General features: G+C 37.8%; 1 protein-coding gene across 3 annotated transcripts in view; it reads left to right on the forward strand.

Moving 5' to 3' along the window:
- Positions 1 to 21,398, forward strand: part of COL24A1 (collagen type XXIV alpha 1 chain) — a 126,145-nt gene that overhangs the window by 63,811 nt on the left and 40,936 nt on the right. For all 3 annotated transcript variants that reach the window (XM_088060537.1, XM_088060538.1, XM_088060539.1), the window contains 7 exons: positions 1,144 to 1,197; positions 1,933 to 1,977; positions 7,440 to 7,493; positions 8,507 to 8,551; positions 17,305 to 17,358; positions 19,084 to 19,137; positions 20,653 to 20,706. In XM_088060537.1, the coding sequence (XP_087916663.1) occupies positions 1,144 to 1,197; positions 1,933 to 1,977; positions 7,440 to 7,493; positions 8,507 to 8,551; positions 17,305 to 17,358; positions 19,084 to 19,137; positions 20,653 to 20,706 (360 nt within the window). The remainder of the gene's footprint in view (positions 1 to 1,143; positions 1,198 to 1,932; positions 1,978 to 7,439; positions 7,494 to 8,506; positions 8,552 to 17,304; positions 17,359 to 19,083; positions 19,138 to 20,652; positions 20,707 to 21,398) is intronic.

The following is a 21,398-nucleotide window of genomic DNA, read 5'->3' on the forward strand; positions in this document are numbered from 1 at the left end:
GCTACCATTTCCACTGTGCAGTTACCTTGCACTGAAATCCTTATCTCCTAACAGGCTTTGCTGTTAGAATAAAACAACAGTCATGCCAATGAGAAAATGTCATTACTAACCATTTAAGAATATTATTTATGAAGTGCTGCTGAAGGCCCGCCCATCAGTTCTGTGCTGGAATGTCAAGCAGCACTCCGCCCCAGTCCTTCCCAGACTGATGGGCTCTTCAATGAAACTCTCTACCTTGAGGTGGCCTGTTCCATTTTTCTCTTCCATTTTACTTTGCCTGCTGAGTAAATTGTTACTGGACCAATGCCTGGACCACTGTCTAGACTTCAGCTTCATTAGCACGCAGTTAATAAGGCTTACACTTTCCCATCATTGCTTTCTTCAGAGGATAATCATATCTCTCCTAAAGGGCAGTTTCTTTGTTCTTGTTGCTTTATCTGATATTGCTAAGCTTAGGTTTCCCAGAACATTAATATGTTTACACTATTTTTTTTGTACTATGCCAGGTCAAGTGCTTTTCCCAATTATCCCATTGTAATTGGGATGCCCGAGGTTTTTGATACACTGCTAGCTGCAAAGTCTTTTTAACAAAGTTTTGAAAATGTTGGTGTAAGCAGTCATGAAAACTTGGAGCTGGCAGAGGTTAAGGTGCTTTATCTCTGGGTAGCTGGTTATAATCCTAACAGAAAAGTAAGGGCTGAAAATCACAAGTGGTTTTGGACAAGCTAGTGGTCTAAATTCACTTTGTAGTTTCTTTCCATTGCATTGTTGTCAACACATGTTATTCTAAAGACTACCCTAATAAGAGCTCTGTACATTGATGATGCTTTAATCTTAATATGGTAGTGTGGTTTACCTCTTCATAAAGAGAGAAATTGTTCTATCATGTTCAAATATTTTCTTATTTCCTTCTTACAACATAAAAAAGAATAATGTTTCAGCTAAGTCTGTGTAGAAGTTTTTATGATGCTTGGTTTTCTACATTGCTGCCTGGCTTTCAATGGGAAATACTATGAACAGTGGTAAGAGATTAGGTCTGCTGCCTCGGTTTTGGGTTTTAGTCTAGGTTTGTAAGAGGAGAGAAACTAGACCAACAGATTATCAACTGATGCAAGTTCTTACTGTGTGTGTTTGGATGTTTAGGGAGCTCTGGGTGACCGAGGACCTCCAGGGCCACAAGGCCCCAAAGGAGTTGAGGTAAGATAAAGAAGTTAAACAATTAAGAGATTGTGTTTCAAAGTTGTGAGGGGTTAAGAGTCTTAGACAATAATGGTTAGGTGTGTATGGTGTTGTCATGCAAAATTTGAAGTTCCTTTTGCATTTTGGCAAGCGTTTTAAAAGGTTTCTAGCAGCCTAATGAGGGTGTGCATCCATTATGTGGTTTATTTTAATTTCAGTGGAATCTCAGATAATATATGTCCAAAGCTGGATGTGGTTGTTTTAGTTAAACTGGGAAGATGGGAGGGAAGGGGGTTAGCAGTATGGAAATAGCATATACCAATTTAATTACAGTGTCCTAGATACAGTGTCCTAGATACTCTTTTGTAAACACTTTAGACCCCTATTAACTGAAAGGGGAGAAAGGCAGTTCTTCATCTTATAGATTCATTTCTTAATTCATTGTCATAAAAATAAAAGCTTATGTCTTGTATGCTAAAAATAATTAACATTAAAAATAATTTAGTTTGTGATTCTGAAGATAGACCTCTAGACTTCTAAGTAGCTAAATAATGGGCTTCTATGACAGATACTGGATGAGTAAAAGCTAACAGTGGCAAAATGGTCTGTTTCCAAGTGTTTCTATCAGACATGAACTCAGATAAACACAGTGCAAACTTAGGATGCTATAATAAATACAGACAGTTATCTGCAGGCTTTCTTTTTTAAAACTAGACTTGTCATCAAGATCATTGAAGTCCTGATTTCTTTTAGGGAGAATTAGGACCAGCTGGACCTATTGGAGGCATTGGCTCAAGAGTAAGTATAAGTAATTTTGTTAGGGCAGGCTATTTTGAAATGTAAGTTTACTGTGAGAAGTGACTGATAAAATGGCATCTCCTGAATGAATGTGTGTTTTTCCTCAGATCATGCTCAAAGCAGAGCTGGGAGGGGAAATGATTTTCCATACAAAGGATTTGAAAGGAAATCACTGCTATAGTGCACAAAATATAGTGCTCCTCTGAGACAAATGAAACTGCCATGCACTTCCTGGGGACTGAATCAGCTAATATATCAAAATATTTCCATTGGGGAAGAACCTCCTCAGCTCACAGGGAGAAATATAAAGGATGTATGCTTTAAAAAATGTACCAGAAACCTGCCAGATAATTACTGAAAACAATAAAGCTGAAACATCACAATGCTGTTTATGCTGACATATTTTAAAAGATGGAGTCTGAAACTATCATCCAATTTTTTTGTTAGTTACAAAAATATGCTATCATCTAAGAATATTTCAGAGGACTTGAAGCTTATTTTTATAATATTTCTATGCTAAAATGGATACTAACCTGCACTGGGGATTACAGGAGTGTCTCTAAGTTTATTGAATGCAATTTGATCTTCTGCCTTTGTTTGATTATGTGTGCTAATCACTGATTTGGCTTTCATTCTGGATGACTTCCCATTTCTTGCATGAGTTTGAGAGTCTTTTCCACTGTTTTCTGCTGTTAGAGTGGATATATGCCTAAGTAATTTTTCCTGTTCAGTAGCTAGTCAAAGCTGGGAATTTGCTTTTTGTTAAAAAGTGTATTGAAATATTTATTTGCCCCATAGATTAGGTGTTAAGACAAACAAACCCATACAAAAAAAAAAAAAACCCAGAAAAAAGACCAAAAGCCAAACACAAAACACCCTCCCACAAAAGTCTCTTTGTTTTTAAGCTGAGGAAAACATGCAAAAATTCAAATTTCAAGAAATTCAAAACTCTCTGTAACTTTGTTCAATATTGAGTTTAATCTGTCCAAGCTTCTGCTGTGAGCCTCATGGAAAGTTTTATTTTGGCTGCATCATTCTTTGAGTCTCCTCCTTGGGCAGGGCTTAATGGCAGCAACTCCCATGTTGTGCTGTGGCAATTGGAAAAGAAGATGCTGTAGTGGGTGACTCATGGGCAATGAGACAGCTACCTTCGCATCTTCCACGTCACTGGACGTGCACAGGCCACCATCAGCTGGTGTCAAAGTGACCCAAGAGGAAAAATTTTTGTGTAACCTAGCAAACTCAAATAGTTTTCATCTATTTTGGGTCAATTTGACCTAAATTATTTAGGTTTTTATTTCTCTCAGTGGGAAAGGTGCACAAAGACATTGGCATGTCTTACAGCTCTCTGGTTTCTCTCTCACAAGTTGTTGAGAGCATAGTATGCACATCTGAAGTGAGCCCCAGGGTTTCTGTCTCTAGACTTTTTTAGTAGTTTGCTGGCTAACATCCCCTCTTGAAATGAGAGACAGGGGAAAAAGGAATTTTGCTTGATGGGCAGCTCTGCCTGTTTTTCCTCCTTGTCCAGGGGCCCACAGGCTCTTGCCTAGATTCTATGGCTTCTCTCGACTCCAGCTGTTTCACAGCTCCAGCCCAACTACTTTGCACTGCTGCTCTGCACTCTGCTCCCATCTCTGCTTGTTCTTGGTGCTTTGCTCCCACCTGTAACACACCCTGTGTGATTGTGCCAGTGAGAGAGTCACAGCCATGACTTAAATCTCATGTAGTGTAGCAGGACTGAGTCAATAAGCTGCTGAGCACATCTGTCTTTTTAAATTATGCTTCCTTGACTGCAATTTGATGTTCATTCCATTTACATAGCCTTTGCTTCCATTTTGCATGAAAGGAGTTTTAAAAAGTGAATGTTACATCTGAAAGTAAACGCTATCATAACTGTGGTGTCACTGTACTAATTAGATAGCCATGGGGGCAGAGGAGGTCCCAGAGAGGGACCTGAAGAAGAGGTCTGGCTGTGCATGGCCCCAAGGCATCATTAGCTGTCAGCTCTGTCTTTAGCTGACAGATGTGCTTAACATGTGTTTTGCAGCCTCCAGGAGTGGGAGTTCTTTATTCTCCTCATCAATCTGCTTGAGTTGTTTGCCTGGTTTACAGACCTTTATTCTATTGTCTAGCTGTTCTATCTGAAAGACTTGCCTGTGTTTTTCTCACTACAGCCTTGCTTCCTGCCCCACAGACTTTATTTGTGGGCATGATTAAATAGGTTAGTCCTCTTTTCAGCCACTGTTACCTTAATTTCTGGGGCTTGTCTCAAGTAGGTAAAGTATCCCTGTAGGTCATGTATTGTAAACCTTTCATTATTCTTATGAAACAATAATGGAGCAGGTTTCTAGTGCTTCCGGAATCCTCATCTTTTTTACAATTTCAGGTCAAAATATCCAATCCCTAGTTCAGGTTTAGGCATGTGACAAGCTGGCAACCATAATATTTCACCTCGTTTTTCTCTCCCCTCCCTCCCCTGTCCTTGTTTCTAACATTTGCTTTGAAAAACATGAGAGAAAACAAAAACTCCTGGGACCCACCTGACCAATGCTGCCATCAAAACAGATTTTCTTCTGCTGGAACAGAAGTGAATATGAACCTGCACAGGGGTTCTCAGTCCCAGCTCAAAAAATAATTTCCATGTGTCTAAAACAACTAGAGACAAAACTAGAAGATGTTCCCTTGCTCACTCAGAATATATCTCAGTTCCGAAGACCTCAGTCTGTTTCAGCTTTGGAAGAGGTGTTTGAACTGAATCTGATCACATCATTTGATGTTGCATTCATTCGTTTCCAAACCTTCCCACCCATTCTATTCCAAAGTCATATATTTACATTCTCTTAAGTTAATCCTTCTACATTAAAAAAAAAACCAACTGATTTTTTTGGTGCTCACGTGTTTGTCCTGTGAAAATACAGGAGGTGCCATACTAAAGATGTGACTGTGTTTATTCAGTTTTCTCCCACTTAACCCTCTCTCTCAAAGGCTATCCAAATATTAATACTGTAACTGTCAGTGTAGCTCAACTCAGTCAATGCAAGCATTAGTGCTTTGTTTAATTTTTTTTTTTTTTTTGTATCTTCCTTGCTGGAGAATAAAATGCCTTTAAAAGGGTGGAGGTTGTTTTAAACCAGAAAGTAAAAAGTTGCAAGTTGATTCCTTTCTGAGCTACATGTGTTAAACAGAAACTGGAATTTATATAGTCGTAAGATGAGCAGTTTGTCCTGATGATAGTAGAAAATGTTCTCAAATCTGCCCCACACCCCAGTGCAGTATTTTCTGGAGGTGCCTTCCTGAGGGGCTGAAGGCATCTGGGAAGCTTACAGAGGGACTGGATTGAAATAGTGATAGTGAGAGATATTTATATTGATATATACACACCTGTAGCTACCAGTTGTGAGGTGAAAGGAAGCACAGTTGGTTGCTGTTTCCTGAAAGAGAAACATAGACATTTCAGTTAATATTTTAGGAAACAGACATTTCCTTTGCGATTACCCTGCTCTGGAAGAGTAATTTTCTCAGGGGTTTGCAAGCAGAAAAGCAGCCATGCCTAGTTTAACCTTCTGACAGTGTTTTTTCCTCCATGTGTAAATGTATTGTATTTCTGTTTAAAGCCAAATCCATGTGTTTCAGATTGCTTTACCAGTTAAATCCACTTGTTCCATTTTCTGATCCATCTGTTCGATGTCCTTTGCAGCTAGAACATAGCTGAGGAATGACAGCCAAGAAACCTTTACAAGCTGTAACTCCAGTTTAGTTCTCATAAGACTTAAAATTATCAAGGTAGTTAATAGGGGCCACTAGTTTTCTTTTGATGAATTTCACTTAAAATATATTATGTTAGTCTTGCTGTAAAGAAAGACCTTAGGTTTCTTTACAACAAAGTTGTTAAACAGCATGTAGTGACCTGCAGAAGCCCCTCACTTGTTCTTTGTTAAGCCTTGTGGAAAGACATGACTTGCTTTATCTGGTTCTCTAAGAACTTCTCTTCATGGTCTTTTCTGCCTGCATCCCTGGCTGTACCATATTTTAGTCCATTGACAAAACCAAAAATATGTTCCTAAAGTGATTTTATTTGCTGGAACGTGTTGGCCAAATTGAAATCACTCAGTCAGAGAGAATGAATACAATAGAGAGGGATTAGTATGAGAAGTCATGGAACCTACTAAGACAATATAATTTTAAGCCATATAGAGAATTTCTCAGATGCCTAGAAACTAACACACATACTGTGCTCTAAAAGACAGGCACAGAGCAGCTGAAGCAAAAGAGCCAAATGAAAAAATATCATCTCTTTTTAAGGAACCTTTTATTATCTCTTGCTTTAGTTGCTCTTTTCTCAGTACAGCTTAAGTGGAATGGAAAGCTCGTACTATGGACTTTGGCAATTCCAATTATTCAGTTTGCTGGAACAACCGCTGATAATTTCTCTTTAGCACAAATCTGCATGGTTTTGATACTGAATCATTCAAACGTTGAATTAATTTTCTTCTTCCAGTTGTCAGCCTCCAACAATCCCATCAGCAACTTGCTCAAGAGCCAGGTCCAGTCCCCTGGACCTTTATTTGCTGGACTAGGGCCTTTTCCTCAGAGCAGATGGGGAAAGTTTGTCTGGGCAGGGCTGTGCTGTCCAGATAGCCAAATGGTTAGGCCATGTTTTATGTTGTAGAGGAAGTAAAGTATCCTGGGAGGGAAAACAATTTCTTAAAAGGGAGACAAAATGAAGTTCTAAACAACTAATTGAAAATTAAGGGGGAAAGCTTTCTGGTTTGCTTGCCTTTGTGAGTTGGTGTGAGTGACCATAGAGGGACGGATGCATGTGATAAGGTGCTTCCAAGATCCTGTCACTTTGTGACCTTCTGCTGTGATTGATGTTGCTGTATCTCTTCTGGCTAACAGTGTTATTACCGGAGTTGTCAGAGCTACAAGATCTGTCAGAAGCAAAATGCTAGTGGAGAGAAATAAGGCTCAAAATCATCAGTTTTCTGAATAAAGAGGAGAGGGTGTTTGAGATGATTTTGTTTGGTTGAGGACAGTTGAGAAAGGACAGTTATGACACCAGTCCCTGATGTTTAAGCATCAAATTTTATTAGTGTTGAATCCCTATTCTGCTGGAATTAACCAGGAGAAAATGTTGCCTTGCCATTTTTTGTCTCCCTTTCACTTTTTCAAAGTGAAATTGAAATGTGTTTCAATCTTGGATTGTGACAGTTTTCCCTCAGTGTTAACCTGCTGTAAGGCTTAATACAAATTTTGCTTACTATTCCAGTATTTGATGAAATATTCAATAATGTATTTTCAGGTATATATTTCTGAGTACACTTGCTAAAATTTTTGTATTGAATATTACTAAACTGTACATTTTTGATAAAATGTACAATTTTGAGAAATATATAAACTGTGATAAAATTATCTTTTTGAAATGAAATATTTACAATATTTTATTCTAATCCTTATTTTAGGGAAAGCCAGGACAGAAAGGTTATGTAGGTGATCCTGGACCAGAAGGTTTAAAGGTAAGTGATGGTTTATGTATGAAATAAAATGGATTTGGAATAGAGTTATACACAACTATTTACAGTGACATGCCAATGAAAGGATATGAGCACACATGCTTCCAAAGAATATAAGTGTGTATTATTTTGAAAAAGGAGAAAATTGTGCATCTCTAGGAGACAGGGATGTGTGAGCAAAGACTACACCTGCTAAAATGAAATCAAACGGCCTGGAAATGTCAGAGTGCCTGGACTGGGGGGCAGAAATGGTCTCAGGGCAGTTCCTACACTGGCAGGAATTTGGAAGTGTGAATGGGGATGAGATGAAGTGCTGCAGCTCTAAAGAGGAGCTTGTGGCAGCAGAAGTTCCCAGTGCTGATCTGCAATTAGTATAAACCAGTACACAAATAAGTGTTCATCAGTTATTAGATAACTGAGATTACAGTCACAGCCGGATAATCAATAATGCTTATGTACCCAACTTCCACCTGTGAAATACACAGCAAAATGTTCCAGTTATGTAACAGTGTTATTTTGGAGAACAGAATTAATTAATACTTAATGATGGTTTCAAGATTTTGGGGAAAGGGGGAGAAATTTGTTAAAGTGTCATTCAAATGTCAATTTTCCTAATATTTCATAACAAATTGACAGTTATCAATAAAGTGTGCAGGCAACATTTACCTTTCAAGCAGTAGTGAAATAGTGAAGGTAATTTTCTGAAAGAAAGATTTAAATGAAAATAGAATAATTAATTTATAATATTTGCTGACCTAATGTGTTTTGTGAGCACTTAATTAATAGTTTTTATTTTTGCAGGCAAATCCTAAATACCTTAGGACATCATTTTACCAAATCAAAATTAACCACTGACAAAATTTGTTCTGGTTACTCAATTTTAGCTTTTAAAGTTTTAATTGGCAGATGTAATTTAGAAAATAGAGGCTCCTAGGAAAACAGAGAACTTTAATATACACATATGAAAGAAATTACTTTTCTAGTGAACTGTATCATCTGTTTTCTGCATTTAACAGGGAGAAAAAGGAGACCAAGGAAACCTTGGAAAAACTGGTGAAGCAGTAAGCTTGAATTCTCTTTCTGGTTTAGTTTTTAATTCTGTTTTATTTGAGAGCAAATGAATAGTTTGTTGCAGACATTGCCTGATGAAGTTTGCCTGTATTCAAAGCTGTAGTATGTCAGTTATTCCTTTGTAGTCTTTAAGATTCATACTATTTAAAGAAATTTCCCATTTTAAGCATTTTCCAAAATTAATTCTGCTTTTCTCCCCATACACTGTGTGAATATTGCAGGTGATTGTAGGGGTTTTCCAAGGCATGTCCATGTACGTGAACAAGTGATCCTTTTCCAGTTAAATCATTTGAGAGGCTACTTTTAGGCTGAGATGTATTTTGCAGGCTTGTTCTGTCTACGCTCCAAAAAATCACAGAGCTCGAGGTGATCTTGTGGTGACACGTAGTCCATCCTCTTCTGCCTAGGCAGGACCTGTTATCTTTACATCAGTTCTGACAACTATTCATCTAACCAGATATTAAAAAGCTCCAAGACCAGGGCTTCTCTGTTTTTAAAAAGTTCCTCCAGTTGTGTAACCTGATGCCTTTTTGCTGGAAACAGAATTTTTCATGTGGTGATTGTTATTCTGTGCCTCTTTCATTCTTTCTTTTCAGGCTTAAAAGCCCAAATTCAATTAGCCTGTCATGTTTTTGAGATAATTTAAGTCACATTCTAACTCCCCTGTTGCCTGTTTCCAATTCATCCAAACATCTGACTCCAGCCTACTGCCCAAACTGCTAATACTGAATGGAAACATTGCTTCTTACAAGCCTACTTCTTGCATAGATGTGCTCACTTTTACAAGAGCGTGTTATTCAGTTTGAGATTCACAGTCTCCTATCCTTTGTTTTGTTAAAGCCTTATCTCTCTCAGTTCTTCTATTATATGTGCTTTTTTAGGTGGTAATTGTCACCAAAACATACCACTTTGGAATTCTCTCTCTACTTATTTCATCCCCTGCCCTTTTGTATTTTTAACTTCTGTCTGGGATTTATGAGCAGATGTGAGCTTGACTCAAGCCCATGCTTGAGTTACCCAAGAGTTGTCTAGAACATGATTAAATTGATTTTATTTCTAGAGTTAACATATGCTGAGGAGAGATACCACACACTGGTTTGGGCTTAGTGCTGTACTACTCATATAAACTCTGTTTACCACCTTAGCTGGCAGGTAGAGTTGTCTCCCCATTGTCCACAAAATACCGAGCAGATGTACCTGGGGCAACTCATCAAATGGTTGGTTACTGCAGAAATTTTACAAACTGCTTGTTGGTCAAGTCCAGCTCCACTGTGCACTCTGGAGATTATGCTCTGGGGAAGGGGACTGAGAAGTTGGACTCCCAGTCAGATGAAAGTATCTACATACACAGGAACCGATAGGGCCATGACATGCCATAAGATCCCCTTGAAAGTCATCCAGCACATCTTTAAGTGTAGCTTTTATTACATGTGAATTCTGGTTTTCAGCCTGTAACGTGTTAGGGAAAACTAATGGCATTTACTATGTTGTACAGTGCCACATACGCCAAAAACTTCAACAAAAGAAAAAGATAGGCTCAGTCTTAAGTCATTACATCAATAATAGAGCATGAAACAGTTACAGAAGCTAGCTGCTTAAACTTAACTCTCTGGATTTGACATAGATTTTTTTTTGCTCCTCAGTGAACTTGAATTCAGTGGACAAATTTTCACAACGCATATATTTTGTATGAACAGTTACCTAATTGTAGTCAGGGTCAAGCTGCAAGAATTAAATAGTATTTTCTATGCCAAAGAAGGGGATGTTGCAGCCCTGTTACAGTGTTATAAAGAAAGGTAATTATAGCCCATCATTAATTACCGTTTCCCACTTGTGATATTTGGAGAATTTACATGTGATACAGGATGGCACATGATACCTGAAAACTGAAATAGTTTCTAAGTTACTGATAAATATTTCTTATTTTTAGCTGTGGATTGTAGAATGTCTTCTAATTTATGTACATGTATCTAATCAAATGAGCTTCATAGGCCCTTGATCTGTTGTTGCCTTTGCATTATCTGGCAGCAGAGGACCAGTGCCCACTACATGATCTTTAGGGGGATAATACATATTTTGTTATTGTAGAGGCCAGGGGTGAAACACCAAGAGGAGACACAAGCACACTCACTCTTAGACCTTTCAAAACCCCTTTCCTTCACCTTATTCACCACTGCAATCTGCAACTGTCAAACTTTTCCAAAAATAATTGAAAAGTACTAACAGGAAGAAGATGTTTTCTCTCATATGCAGAAAATGCTTTTCCAGACATGAGTCCTGATGCAAAATATTCACTTCTGTATGCTTTGGACACAGATTTTGCTTCCAGCTTCTCAACAGCTTCTGTTTGTAATAAGTAATTTCTCTTTCCCTTGGCGTGCACATAGAGTATGGACTTCTTAATTCACAGATAAATCCCCTCCCTGCTATTCAGTATTGGCTCTGGTGGCGTGAGAACATCTCTGGAATCAAACATGCCACACACAAAACAAACAAACAAAAAGTTTGAAAAACAGAAGAAAGTTTGAAAAACAAAGTGCAAAAGCAAAGTACAAGTGCTACCAACCGCTGGGACAGATTTTGAGATGGAGTCAAAAAAAGGTATGGAGTAAGGCATTTGTCCTTACTGATGCCTTGTGGAGTTTGTGTGCTACCAGGTGCTTGGTGACGCTAAATACAAAGATGAATTGTACAAATAGCAGTAAAAAAAGTGCAACTACTGTACAGTTTATTTGATAGTAAAGGCAAAGGGAAAAGTAAGTTGCTAAGAAGTTGAAAATAAGCCCAATGTCTAAAAAGTACTGTGTATTTGGCTTCTCCCTTCTGCACCACAACCTTACCAGCTTTCCTTTTTGGCTTGTCTATGGTTTTCTGTTTCATTTCTATTCATTATCTCTATGGACAGACTTCTTCAAATTACAGGTTATAACACATATTTTTAAGTCCATGGTTAAAATATATTATACTGTTTTTTAGCAATGGAGAATCCATCACAGCATTCCAGTTTTCCAAATGAGAAATAGCGCATTTCCTGAATAAGCTAGGAGTCAATTTTGCAATAATAAATCCTGTAAATGCTGATTTCACAGCAAATTATGCCATGACCACATGTGCCTGTCTGCTATTGATACCAAAGGTTCTACCAATATTTTTTTTTCTGTTTATTTCAATCTGCTTGCTTTCCTTCATATCATTCATCTCCTGTCATTCACTAAAACATCTGCCACTGCTGAAAATAGTTATTCCTTTTCTGTAGCAGCTTTCTCGGCTCCTATTTAATACCTGCTTAGAAAAGTACAGATGGAAACTCTGCACAAGCAGGGAAATTTCAAGAGCAAGAGAATGGACTGTAACACTTGTTTTATCAGCCTAGTAAAGTGTAATATGTGCTGAAATACAGATCTGTCAATAGGCTAGAAGCCACAATATTTCTTAGATCACATGAAGCTGCTGATTCTTCAGAGCACATTTCTGCCAAAATATTTCTGGATGTTTGTCCACTGTGGAAACAGAGTAAATTTATAAAATGTTTGCTGTGCTCGTAAGCTTAAATGACACACATCAGGAATGTGGTTAAAATCAGACTTCAGATACTATTCCTTAACCAAGCCTTACAACAAAAGCTGTTTTTCTGGCTACAGCATGTGTTGTGTTTGTTTAAAGGGGAAGGGAGGCAGATAAGGGAGGCTGCTTGGTTCAGCAGAGCCCTGAGCCGTGGCAGAATCCAGCAGCTGCTCCTTGCTGCAGGATATTTGGTTAACTGCAGGACCATCAAGTCCAATTGAAGAGGGATTGGTTAAGATAGTGAGAAGCAAGGGAACAGCAGACAGAGCAAATGTACACTGCTGATGAGACAAAATCTTTTGGAAGCCATGCCAAAAGAAACAACCCCTTCAGCTACTGAGAAAATTCCCCCCACATTTTGGAGGAGGAAAATCTGGTTTTGCTGACATATGCAACTGGATTTTTTTATGCTTAGATAAGATGCTGTTCAGTGATGGAGTGCAAATATTTGAAACTAACTTTAAGCATCTCATACAAATGATCTGTTTGTTGAAATGTCAGGGATGATTTAAGAAAATTATTTATTGAATTATTCAGAACTCATCTGAACTTAAAACAGTTGTTTTCCGGGATTCTTTTAGTGTTTGATAATGCTAGTGTTTACCCAGGCTGTGCCACTCCAAATGACTAAGTGCAAGTTAATTCTTATTTTTCCTTGCTACCTCTGTTAAAGAAATTCGGCCTGTAGACTTCTGGATTAGAAATCCTTGGCATTTATACACACATTGAGACAGAGTACAAGGGTAGAACTGTCAGCTGTAGTATGTGCAACTGGTGTCAAAAGGCAGAGTTCATGAGCACAAATCCTGGAAAAATAATCTTCAGAAATTACATGTCAGCAAATTTCTCTGGTTGCACATAGTTTTTGAAACAACAGAAGGAAACCAAGCTGAAATAAAAAGTGCTTTGCCATGAAAAAAAACCCTTACAATGCAGCAAAGGAAAACCAGTGATGTTCAGGCTGTTGATGGCAGCTCCAGAGCAGACTGCAAATGGTCAGTCTGCAGGAGTCTGTGAATGGCAATAAAATACTGCAGTCAGGCCATGTGCCTTATAGCTGAGTTGCTTTTGGGAAGAATTAACATAAAGCAATTACCACATCTTTCAGAGAGGTAAAAATTAGCTGGATTAGAAATCAGGGATGCGTAATTCAGGGAGAATGGAAACTGCAATTACTTTTGCTTGAAGAAAAGATTAAGTTAACTTTGACTAATGTGTTCAGGATGCTCAACAGAAGGAGTTTGAATTATCCTGAAAAGTCTGGGCTTCAAGGATGTAGAAAAGAGAACTTTAAACCATAGGTCAGAAGATAAGCCAATTGAGGAAAGCCTTTTTTTTTTTTTAACTTTGGTGAATGCATGGGACATTGCCAAAGGCTTCCAAAGAAGGAACTGCTTCAGCTGCTGTCAGAAAGCAGTTGGATAGAGATTATTGTAAATTCTATGAAGGACTAAACAGTGAATGGCAATAAAGATACTTCTGCATCTTATGTTGTGCTTCTTGGTTTTTACCCTAGATGACCTGATATATTATAGCTCCTGCTGAGGAGAGGGGAGGAAGAGGTTACTGTACCTAGAGGTTAGCTTTATCAAGCTGTTGCTCATTTTTCTCGAAGGATTTTTTGCTAGTGGTTCTTCTTATCATTTGGTTTCAGTTAGAGGAATAGTACCTGCACATGATATCTGCAGTTTAGCTTCCAAGGTTTTGTCAGTGAGCACATCCTACCCCTACTTTGTCAGGCAGCTTCCCTTAAATGCATTCCTCTACAAGTGATATCAAACAGAATTACCCTACTTCCCACTAGAAGCAAAATTTAATCCATTTATTTTTGTCTTGAAACTGATGTAGATTAGGTGATTGGTGTCAGTACATTTTGCCTTTCAAATATTCAGGTAGTTGAATTTTTGAGTTCTTTAAAAAACTGAGTGAAATATCAGCTACAAGGTACAAATATGGTGCATCTCTGCTCTTATTCACTTCCTCCATTGGCTGTAGCAAATCACAGATTTTCACTCAGATTATCACCTCTGGTGGATTACCAAGTAGCTTTCCCAAGAGACAGAAAATTAATAAAAAAGTGTTATTGTGACAAGATAGTTATGTTATATTTATTATGGTATCTCATTAAATGAATGTTGAATAAAAATATTTGAGAATGCTGAACTTCAAATGAAATAGTACTGGATTGGAAAATTTTCAATTATCATGGAAGAACACATGAAAGTACAGCCTGGCAGGTAACTGCTGCCATGGGAATGTTTGGAACCAGCTGTACATTCATTTCTCACTACCAGATTTTTCAATGAATTACTCTATACTTGGGTTTGCATTAAGTGTTCAATGTGTTTTCAATTACTCAACTACAGTCCAGTTTCTAACACGGAGTATATGCCCTGGCAAGAAGTTTTTGTCTTTCTCAGGCATGTGTTAGTTGTGAGATCTGGTCTCTGATTCATTTTCCACAAAATGCTCCTGACAAGGAGGTTTCTAAAATGCTGTTATTATGCTGTTATTGTCACTGGAGACTTTTACACAAATCCTTGTAAATGAAAGTTGATGACTGTTTTTTTAATAAGTTGCTGATTTCTTTTTTTTAATCACTTCAGGATTTTTGCTTCACTTTTTTGTTTTCTAATACATTCAGTTTTATATTTGGAATTCCAGAGGATTGAAGGGATGCTGGAAGACATTGCTTCAACAGATCTGCTTTGGACTGTATTCATTTTCTTACATAAGATGGAGAGCGAATTGAAGCTTCAATCCAGTCCTAGTAGCTCTTTATAACAAACCAGTCCAAATCTGGGATTTTAAGAGCCACGTGATTTTACAGAAAGTCTGTAGGGAATGATTTAAGGAAAACATCACTTTATGGTAACTCACTGTTAACAGAACAAGATATTTTGCTCTCTGTACTTTCTTTTCACTGAATGCTACTAATTGTTTGAAAATTCAAAATTATATTCCTAAGATTTTTGGCTCTCTTGCCTCTGTGCATACCAGTCCTAGCATTTTCTCAGTCTCAGATACTTGACCTCTGTTTTGAATAGAGGGGTGGAAGAGCATTTAGTTAACCTGTCATGAATTTCTTTCCCCTACATACTTTCTGACATCCCTGTTGCTTTTAGGATTTCACTGGCTTCACTTCTAGTCATCTTGACTATTGCTTTGCTTTCCATAGATATCCAATTCCAGGTATGCCAAGTTTCTTTTACATCTTTTGTATCAACCTTCTTAGTGTTTTTGCTGTAAATTTTCTTAACTACTTTCAAGGAATAGCTAATGTATAGGAAACTTTCTATTTAATATCCAGCTTCTGTCCTCACTCTGGAAGGTGCCATGTGCTAGGGAATACAATAGCATATTCACAGTCACTGCTTCCTAGTCATTTCTGCTCTTTCAGCCCAGAGCATCCAAGTCAGGAAGGCAGTACTTCTGAATTGAAAGGAGAACTTGATCAGAGGCTGTATATTAAATGGTTCACTGCTGGGGCAAGGCACAGTTCCCCATCTTTCTGATCAGCATCTTCAGTCCTGTAAACAGCATGGCATTGGAGGAAAGATCAGGAGTGTCTCTGTGGAAAGAGAATAGGTCTGAGTTTCACCTTGGCTCTAATTATGTCTCCTGTTCTTTCTGGAATAAGGGAATCAAAGTGATTAGTATTTAGCATTTTGAAACTGTACCCCACACCTCTTACCTTGATAAGCAAGAGTACAGGGTAATTCTTTGTCTCATAAAGATTTCTGCCTGCTACTGAGGCCTGCTGTTGGCTCTGACTGGGAGCTCTCACTCTCAGAATTCATCACAAAAGTCCCTCATTGCTGCCAGTGACGTCTGGGCCATTGCCTCAGTGCCAATATCACCAGGACCCATCTTTGGCTGTTGCCAAGGCAAGAGACATCTCAGTTCTGACATATAATACACCAGTTCCCACACATAATATATCAGCCCAGCAGCCATAGAGATGCCTGCTTATCTCTTTAGTTCCTTCCATAAAGAAATTTGTGCCAGTATTGTCAGCCTCAAAGGTAACTGTATCATTGGCTCATTGCAATATGTTTAAACTGTGGGATTCCCAGTGTAGCTAGCAGTCCAAGAGAGCAAGTAATCATAAAATCTCTACTTGTTTTGCACCTGTTCTGTTAAAGTACTTGAGGCTGAACTGTATTCAAGTTATACAAATAAAGGCTGCATTTTTATTATTTTAAAGTAGTGCTTTCTTTTTTTTTAAATATCACTTGAATGACAATGTTGTGCTACTAATGCTAATGCTGTTCCTTCCTACACACATAAAGATGGCAATGCCAACATGTGAATTGACATAGCTTTCTTTTTTTTTTTTTTCTTTTTTAAAGTGTGACAGACATTGTAGAGTTGTGTATTATATTACTACTGGGAGCTTCCACATTTCTGCCATGTTCCAAGAGCAGTCATGCAATGTACACTGGGCACTTCCTGCTTTTCCTTCAAGCTAAATGTGTCATATTTTTCACAACTGGAACCTTGCACCATAATTTCTATTTCTTTTAGTTTTCATAATAAAGTAGGTATTGTAAGCACCGGGAATAAGATTTCTAAAAGTAATTTTCCTCTCATGTTTCCCATCCCATATAGTCATACTTGTTCTATTCAGTGGAAATTTGTGAGAGAGCCTCAGGAGATTCATTTTTGAATGCCTGAAGGGCTCTAATGCTCTGACTTCAAAGGCATTTGGGGCTACTACTCTTGAGGGGCAAATTCGGACAACACCTGATACAATATAATTTTTGTTTTGAATGCATTTTACTTTGTTCCACTGAATTCACTCCCTTTGAAATTTGTGGTCAGACTGAAGCACTAGCAGAGCAATTATCCCCTTTATTTGTATGTTTGTAAAGCTTTTAGCAGTGGAAGATTGAGCTCAGTGGCAGATCTAAGTTGGTAGGATAGTATTGTGAAGAAGTTAATGCAATTTGCCTTTTGGCAGTAGCTATTTGCAGTAGGTGTGCCGAGATGCAGGGCTCCTTCTGCCTGGACTGTGAGCCAAGCTAACTCGTGCAGCCCTCACTTTCCCCAGGTGCACTTAGACAGACATGGAGCTCTCTGTGATGAAGAAATGGGCCCTGCTCTGTTGCTGGAGAGCTGCTGACCATGAACTAGTATAGACATCATGCAAGTAAAAGCCTGCTTTCTTTTTAAACAGGGATCAGCTGGCTTACTTGGAGAAGCTGGGCCATCTGGAAGCCTTGGTGAAAAGGTATAATCGTGTATCTGACTACTCGGCAGCTTTGAAAACCATTGGGGTGATAAAGTACTGGTGAGAGATCATTTACTGACCACTGTCAGAGCTAAAATTCCTGTAGCTGTTTCAGAGCACAGGGGTATAATAACTGGTAATCCAAATGTTCTTATTTGAGGTGTGTATCTGTATTCTTGATTTTACCTCATAGTTAATTTAGAATTGATAGATTTGATACCTTACTTTTATATCCCTTTACTATACTGCTACTGTTTCAGAGAAACTGGCATTAATTATACTTGTTTTATACAGTACTCACTGGTTTTTCACTACTACATAATGAAGACAAAAGTAGAAAGGTAAAATTCGGCTGTATATATTAACTGCATAAAAAATACAAGATGGAGTTTTGTCTGCTGTGCAGTAACAGTTGTGTTGGTGAAAGCAAAGTTTGGCAGACTCAACGTGACTAGAACAGTATAAATAGCTTAAGTGTATTTGACATGGTTTTATTTAGGTGAAGTATTTTAAACTGAATAACAGGAAAGTATTACTGGACTGCATGTCAGCTTCAATTATGATAAAATCGTAATTGTCAGAATGATGCAGCATCATTTGTATTTCTTTCCTGCAAGGCTGAATTATTTCACCTAAACTGGTGTCTGCTATTTAGATATTTTATTGAGAAACTCTTAATGTACTATTAGGAATTCTATTAAAATCTGATTATAATTTATATAATCTGTGAAAGGAAATACATCAGTGGAAAGCCCTGCTTTAGATTTAGACAAATCTCATATGGCTTTAGTCATAATATCATCTGAGAATTTCATGTCAAAGGATTCTTGTTCTTTGTAATTACACTTGGCCCAAGAAAGCTTACCTTGTGGTACTGCTGCTAGTTTATCTAGTAGGGGAAAGGCAGTAAAAGACTAATTAATTTGTCATCAGCAAAGGGAAGGAAGCTTCTTCACAGTGCAGTAATTGTCACTGCTATGCTGTTTCTATAGAATTTATTTTCTTGCTCTCTTATGGACTAAGTAGTGCAAGGTAAACATGCTATGTGGATTTAAATAACAAATGTATTTCCACCATAATTACAGTATGCAAAATATAGTGTTATTACTGTGTCATGTGCATTATTTGTAATAAAAGTGTAATCTTCTGAGGATAATCTACAGCTAAATCTGATGTTTGGGCTGATGTGACATGAATGACAAGTGAAAAGATATGGAAGACCAGAAAGAGACCCTTCCTGCTTCCCCTACCCAAGTTGCTTCAGCAGCTGCTGAAGGGGTGGCCTTCCTTTTAGATTTCTGCTTTCCTAACACATACTGAAGAAAAGAGGAAGAGAGCAAAAAAATTTCTTTTTTCTTTGTTTGCTGTCCTGAATTTTATGGATTAAGGAACATACTATAAATATGATGCACCCAACTCAGAGAAAACATATCTTCTAGAAGTTCTCAGACACTGATGTAGTCAAACCTCTTGTTCAGTCTTCTAGGAAAACAGAAGACAAAAAAAACTCAGTTTTATCATTTTTTTCAAAAGATGGATAGGTTTGTAGGAGGAAGGAATGTAGGAATTAAAAAAAAGAAGTTTAAAAATGTCTCTGCACTGTTTCTGAAGGGCAGTCTCTCAACCAGTAGTGTGATGCACTGCAATGTATGCTCAGTGGACATAGAAAAAGGTGAAGAATATTCAGTGTTCTTTTGGTTTTCTTCTTTTTTGTTGTTGTTAAAGGGAGAGCGAGGCAGTCCAGGACCTGTAGGTTCTCCTGGAGAAAAAGGTTTCATGGTAAGTTACAAGTAATATAAAATCCACAATTATGTTACTTATAAATGCACTTCAGTCTCCAAAACAGTAATAAGTTCTCACCCTTCTGGCTGTGCAGACCTTATGGGAGAGTAGCATTTATGATGCATAGTTCCTACAAAGTTTTATTGTATAGCTTTAGCCCCTCTGTAACAGTGATATTGCAAAGTGATCTGCTGAATGAAACAGCAGGGCAACTGCATTTTTGAAAAAATGCTCTAAGCAGCCTTAATAAAGGATATTTAATTAATAAATTAAAAGGAGGGAAAGTAAAATAACCATTTCCTTGTAAACTGGGGTAACCCAAGTTATTTTAGTAGAGACTAGTAACTAGCATCACCTCTAATTCTACTTCCCAGCACTTCCCAAACAGCTCCTGGTTGCCGCTCTCATGGGAGGACTGGCTTCCTGAGAGCACCACTTGTCCTAAAGCAGGACACAGCACTTCATGCAGCCCAGAGCCCATGCCATGGGGTACAGAAATGAAAGGCTGTACACATGTGCCCATGGCCATGTTCTTGTTCACGTTCTCTAGGAAACATGCTTAAGGCTTGCTTGTGTGCTTGCCAGCTAGCACTGTGGAAGCTCCAGAGTGTACAGAGAGCACTTAAAGGTTTAACTGCAAGGAGAGGATGGGCAGTTTATGTAACGTGGTAGGTGCTGCATCCTGCTCCCTCTGACACTGGTGTGGTTGGCAGGGCTGAAATCTCCATGGCATTACACAGAAACTGCAGATGTGGGCCTGAGCGTGGTGCAGTGTGTTCTTGCCATGGACAAGGATATTATGTATTTCAAGTAATTACTCTTTGGGCATCCATTAGCAAGGAAGAGATCAAGTACCCTGAGACTGCAAACCACCTAAGTGATCGATGCAGAGCCAATGACTTTTAAAGCTTTCTGTCCTTCATTAAATCCCTTTAATCTAGATTTACCTTCAACTGGCTGCTTTTAATCCATGAAAAAATTCTGATTAGGGAGGTTAATAAACAAGGATTTATTAATATAGTATCCAGTCTTATCAACTACTTTTCTTGGACTGTTATTAATGCTTATTGCCATAGATAAATCCACTTAAGTCATGGCAGAAAGAACCTTTCCCAATAGTAAGTCATTGCAGTCCCCAGACAAGAGTTGTTCTTGGCGTTTGGTCTTGGCCAGATCTGCCCACACCAGGATGTGCCCACTTTCTGTTCCCACTGTCACAGCCTTCTCAAGAGGAATTTGAAATTCATTTAGATCTCAACATCTTTTGTTTCAGTACATCTCTGCCAGCTAGTGTCTGTGTGTAGGAAAGCTTCCTAGGCTGTTTTAATGGTTAAAAGATATCCAATTAAGCATTTAGTTTTCAAACAAAATTTTGGGAACAAATTTTGCAAAATTAAATATTTTATTAACTTACCTCCAGTTATTCAGGTAAGTAACTGGATTTATTATGGTTACTATAATAACAATTTAGATAAAACTATACTGTCTTTTCTATGTTTATTTTAATTCTAGGGCTATCCAGGACCTCCAGGAGGCCCTGGACCTGTGGGGCCAGAAGGATTACCTGTAGGTATAGGGGGGTGCTTTGGTTTGACATAGAATGAGCTATTTTCAAATTGTCTTTTACCTTTGCTGAAGCTAAGAATAGTTTCTAGTTTGTACTGCAGTCTGTAAAACTGTCACGAAAATGTACCCATCCAGACAGAATGTATTCACTTGCTCATTGCTAGGATGATCTATGAGAAACAGGAAAAGTAATTATATGATTTACTCATCCATTTAAAAATCACTCCATTGACACAAGTAGGGAAATAGAATTTTGGAAAGATGCTTAATAGCTGCATAATATTTTTAAAATTTATTGGTGCCTAATATAGTTTAAATATATTAATTATGTGTTTAGTTTCATTGTTAATAAAAATAAATTATATTCTAATCTGCTGTTTATAATTTTTATAATTTGTCTAGCATGGGTCTTCGATACAGATAAAAACTGAGCCTTTTATCAGAAAATATTCTCACTTTTTAACATAATGTTGCTGAAATGCAGATCTCTTTTAAAAATTTTGGGATAATAGACACAAGTAATCCATCCAACAATCACATCAGTGTTTTGTAAAAATAATGTTACATAGAGTCTATTAATTAGATTTTTCTACATAAATTGTACAAACATGATTAATTAATTTGTACCATGAGTGAAAGTGATTGATTTGCATTTCTTGCATTGACTGTTGCTCAAGGTGCATAAGCCTTGT

Source organism: Pseudopodoces humilis, chromosome 10 (genome assembly GCF_049639895.1).
Source record: "Pseudopodoces humilis isolate 2021_Gansu_Grassland_sample_001 chromosome 10, ASM4963989v1, whole genome shotgun sequence".
NCBI classification, from domain to species: domain Eukaryota; kingdom Metazoa; phylum Chordata; class Aves; order Passeriformes; family Paridae; genus Pseudopodoces; species Pseudopodoces humilis.